This window comes from Carya illinoinensis, chromosome 12 (assembly GCF_018687715.1).
Source record: "Carya illinoinensis cultivar Pawnee chromosome 12, C.illinoinensisPawnee_v1, whole genome shotgun sequence".
NCBI lineage: Eukaryota > Viridiplantae > Streptophyta > Magnoliopsida > Fagales > Juglandaceae > Carya > Carya illinoinensis.
In genome coordinates, this window is record NC_056763.1 from 30,080,568 (window position 1) to 30,086,076 (window position 5,509).

General features: G+C 36.3%; 1 protein-coding gene across 1 annotated transcript; it reads right to left on the reverse strand.

The window, feature by feature from the left end:
- Window positions 1-3,367: 3,367 nt before the first annotated feature.
- LOC122290010 (mitogen-activated protein kinase kinase kinase 18) lies at window positions 3,368-5,509 on the reverse strand. The gene has a single exon (XM_043097516.1). The coding sequence runs from the start codon at window positions 5,306-5,308 to the stop codon at window positions 3,896-3,898; it is 1,413 nt and encodes a 470-aa protein (XP_042953450.1). The 5' UTR covers window positions 5,309-5,509; the 3' UTR covers window positions 3,368-3,895.

The following is a 5,509-nucleotide window of genomic DNA, read 5'->3' on the forward strand; positions in this document are numbered from 1 at the left end:
CTACCGATTATTTGTATCGAAATATTTTTTTTAGTAGTCGTGTTTATTTATTTTTAATATTTTTTTTATTTTTTTTATTTTTTTAAATACACAAAAAATACTTTTATAAAAACAACAAAAAAAATTGCTTAATTAATTTAACACTATCACGTGTACATTGTACAAAGTGTCGGTACACTTTGTCGATAGCTGTAGCATCGTCCATTTGCAAAACACGAGTAGGCGGATTATGACCTAAAGATTGATCCGGTGATTCACATGTATCAAAGATATATTTTTTCCAAGCTTGTGAACCGCACGCATGCAGTACTCTCTGACCCGGTTTCGAGTACGATCAACGTACGTAATATTAGTCATTGAAAAAAAATACAGTAATTTATCGGTAATCGTCAAACCCATGCATACTGCATGCATGTTTATATTTGTTTATATTTTATGATAAAAAATGCTTATAATATATTTCATAAAAATAAATTCATAAATTTACGTAATTTACAATATTGAATATCTCATTCTCAATCACATATATACAAATTAGGTCCGACATGATGAGTTGGTCGAGACCCGCGCCAAAGGTTTAGAATTATCAAAATTTCCAAGAAAAACAAGAATCAAACAGAAAAGAAAAGATAAAAAAAAACAAACAAATGTTGTTCATGAATTTGCATGAATTGAAAACTAGTAGATTAAAGAGATCAGGGCGTTAATTGCCGACCAATTTCACACCTCATATTTTTTTAAGAATCATGCCAAAGATAGAATAGTACATGAGAAACAAAAATATATATTATACAAAAAAAAAATACTAAAATTATCGTAATAATAAGATGTTGACGCAAATAAAGGGTGACAAAACTATAGAAAATGATGTACATATGAGAAAAAATCTAATTGCAAACATAACTACGCACTAATATATGCATCAATCTAATGTGATTAATCAAAAAATAGATTTTATTGAAAATAATACTAATTTAAATTTTAAATATGAAAAAATGAGTATTAATACGTAAATTAGTATGCGAGTTTTCTTATACGTAGCAAAACTCTACATATAATAACTTTTACAATTTTTTACACAATTCTATTTTAAATGAGAAATATTATTATAAGATAATGTAATTTTATAAAAATATTCTCAATTTAAAACTCAAGTATAAAAAAATTATACGTGTACCCTACCTCCAAAAATATTACTCACCTATTATAACAAAAAAAATATTACTCACCCCACAAAATACCTCAGAGCTGCTTCTACGCCAAAACGAAACGGTGCGTCGCAGCAATCTTTAGCTTAGGGCCGGGCCTTTGATTCAAAAGTCTCCGAACGTACGCCGAATTTTGGGCCTAAGTTTGATCTCACTATAAGTTGGATTAGCTTTCTAAGATGAGCCCATTCTACCTTTATGACGGCACTTGACAAGTAGGGGTGCTACCCGCACCGTATGGTGCGGGGTAGCCCCCTCCCCGCACCCCGCCCCGCACCATGCGGGGGTGGGATTTTCCTCCCCGCCACCCGCCCCCGCATCCCCGGGGCGGGGTACCCCGCCCCGCTAGGCGGGGTGCGGGGCGGATACCCAATCCGCCCTGTCTTATTTTCACTTAAAATATTAACTATATTTTATTATTTTAAAAAATTATTTCTAGATCTAAAAGTGATAAAAAATATATTTTTAGATCTAAATTGTAAATTTAAATTTTGTAAATATGACTATAATTTAAAAATGATGTAATTTTTAAATTTACTAATGCATATTTTGTGTAAGTTGTAGTGTAGTAATTTTTAAACTATATAGTTTTTAAATTTGCTAATGCATAATTTGTGAACAAGTCTAACAAATTATAATATATATATTTATATATACACAATTTATAAAATATAAATATATATTTATATATATAAACATATATTTATGTTTTTGTATATATAAATATTTATGTTTATATATATATAATATATATATAGGTGAGGGCGGGGCGGGGGGAATGCGGGGCGGGGTTGAGCCCTCCCCGCCCCCCGCCCGCGCTAGGCGGACTAGATGCGGGGCGGGGGCCCCCGCCCCGGCCCATGCGGGGCGGTGTACCCCGCCCCGTCGTGCGGGGGCGGGGCGAACGGGGGCGGGGTGCGGGGCCCCGCTGCCCACCCCTGCTTGACAAGTATAATAAAAATCAGAACTTTTTTTAAATGAAATATTTTAATCATAATTTATAAAAATAAACTCATAAATTAATTTATACTTTAAATTATAAAGATAATTTTATTATAAAATAGATTTAATATATCATATCAAATCATATATCAATTTGTATATATTTTTATAAAAAAAATTTTGTACATGTAACAATTTTCTTATAAAATTATAACGTTGATTTTTGTTTTTAAGTATCAAAACAACTGAAATTTCTTCATAAATTGAAGAGTTTGAAACAGCTACAAACTGCTTAGACCCCTTATTCATTATGGAAAAATCTAATTGTAAACGATTTTACGCATTAACATACATACCTATCTAACGTGATTAATCAAAAAGTTAAATTTTAATAAAAATAATGTCAATTTAAATTTTAAATATAAAGATAATAACGTTAATACACAGTTTGTGGGTAATAAAACTCATTCATTATACATGCATGAACATATCTCTAGAGAAAAATGATGTTTTCATTTTCAGTTTTAGTACAGGGTGTTTTAACTTATGCTAGCTTCTTGCTGGATAGGCCAGGGCAAAGTCAACTCACCAACCCAACTTGATAAAGTCAGTCAACCTCGATCGCTTTCTTACCCACCACATATATATACATAGGTCAATGCTATCATGCCCCTCTACTTTTTTTTCAAGTATTTTGTAACATCTTTAAATATTTAAAAAAATACCCCAATTTACTAGTAATATTTTTCTTAATTATTAAAAATAAATAAAGAAATAAATAAAATACACGAGCCTCAAATTAAAGGGCAAAACTATAGGACAAAGTAGCATTTTTCATATATATATATATATATATAACATAATACTGAGCTCCCACTTGCCTCCCCAAAGTCTTTCTGTTCGCACGGGAAGTTTCTTTAATTGAATGGAGAGAAGTTGATTTGTTAATTAAATTGACTTGGTTCAAAGTCTAGCATTTCAGATTAAATTGACTTGGTTCAAAGTCTTATAATGTTCACTCACACACACAGAGTACTCCTCCCTTCTACGCTCGCCATCGCTTCGGTTGCAAGAGACAAATGATCATTAGACTAGGTTCAGAGTTTTACCATTTAAAAAAAAAAAAAACTAAACAATGAAGAGAGAATTTCTTGTTGGGCAGATGAGATCTATGACACTCTACATGTCAAAAGAATAGATTTATATATGTTGGAAAGATGCTTACAATCTACTCTCCATAAAAGCGATCGAGGGAGAAGACAGCTGGTTTTACATTTTTTTATGTATTAACACCATTCATGCATGCGCCCATTTTCTGGTTCATTTGGCCATTCTGAGTCTTTAGAATTAGTTCAATCCGCTATCGTTAATGGTGGGAATGGTCAATGCCTTCACTGTGAATTAGGAAGCCATGAATTGAAAGTGACTTCTTCTTGATTCCAATACATGATCTGGTCTCGCTTAGTACTGATTATGCTACCAGGGGATAGTGGCAGCCGCACTTTGAGAGGTGATCTCCTGCTGCTGCCAACTTTTATATATGTGACTGTGAGGATACTACGAGAAAATAAAAAATAAAAATAAAAAAGGTGAGAAATTTGTGATTGTGGATCTGGTTAAAAAATTACCCACAAAAGACGGATTCGTGAAAGGGTCAGGAACCCAACATTGACCTCTTAAATTTTCTATCTAAAGTCTCTTCTGCACAGATACATAGGCAAATCGCAAAAGCAGAAATTGACCCGCTAGAGGACTCGCTCAAAGTCAGTCCCTCGCGCCACCAGAGGTCCAGAGGAGAGATTGTAGAACAAGTATATTTGCAGAAACAAGATAAGATTACATTGAATGGGTTTAGGATTTAAATGAGATAATAATTGAGTTGGAAGTATACAAATATTCTCATTTTCAGTTTCGGAATTTGGAATTTTCAATACAATATCATCCTTAACACTCTCGCATCCCGGAACAGAGCCTCTCCGAATACTAATAATACTGATAATAGTACTTATACTGTCAAAAAAACATTCTAATTGAGTACCTAGAACTATGACAAATGCTGTTGCAACTGAATCTTCATTTTCCAAGAACATATCCAATTGGCCTGAAAACTTCTCATTTTCCTCTATGCCGTTGCTTCTCACCGTGACCCAATCTTCATCCCAACTCCAGTTGGGCACACATGAAACTGATGGCACTGTCCCTCCAATCAACCCCTTGATCCTTTCAGCTGGAGAATTGGACGAAGTACCTTCATGGGACCGATTCCTTGGACATTCCAATACTTCTGATGAATCCCAAAAACCATGTTCCAATACACTACTCGGAGATACCGCAGTGAACTGCTTAGCTTCCATAGTATGAGGATCGATTTCTGTAAGAAATGGATGCCCAAGAAGCTCCTTGGCTGTCCATCGCTCCCTTGGATCTCTCCTCAAACACTTGGTCAAAAAGTCCTTAGCATTCTCTGAACAAAACCTCGGAAGCTCCGGCACATCATCAGAAAACCCAATCCTGTAGAGAGCTGACACAGGGTCATTCATCTCCGGCCAAGGGGTACTACCAGTAGCCATTTCAATGATCGTGCATCCAAGAGCCCATATGTCAGCCGGAAAACCCTGCTCTTCACCTCGCGCCACTTCTGGGGCCATGAACATTGGTGTACCGCAAATTGGTGAGATGGCAGGATCTCCATTGCCAGCAACGTTTCCGACCAATTTAGCGCAGCCCAAGTCAGCAATTTTGGAAGCGTCTTTGCCTATCAGGATGTTCTGGCTCTTTATATCACAATGTACCAACCCGAATGCATGAAGATATTCCAAGCCTTCCAAAATCTGCGTAGTGTACGCTCTGATCAAAGCCTCGTCTAGCCGGCCGCCTTGGTGCCTTTGAATTGCATCGAAAAGCGTGCCACCAGGTACGTACTCCATGCAAAGATTGTACACAGGCTTGTTACCTTCGTATGAAATATCAAAGCCCTTGTACTTAACTATGTGAGGACAACTTAGCTGAGAGAGAAAACGCTGTTCTCTCTGCAAGAACGTGGAGCGAGAGAGCTCGGTGGACTTTACCGCAAAGACCTCACCCGACTGGACGACAGTAGCCAGCGATACGGTGGCGGTGGAGCCGCACCCTATGATTGGCCCTCTAATCCACTCCATGTAAAGAGAGCACAAATGGATATTAGAGAGAGAGAGAGAGAGAGAGAGAGAGAGAGAGAGAGAGAGGGATGCAGAAATATGGGTTTTGTAAGTGGCGGCCGGTTCGGTGGGGTTTATGCAAATGGGAAGGCTATGGTTCAAATTTATAGTGAATTTTGTCTCTTCGGCTTTGGTATGAACACAAAATTAAAAAATTTTAAA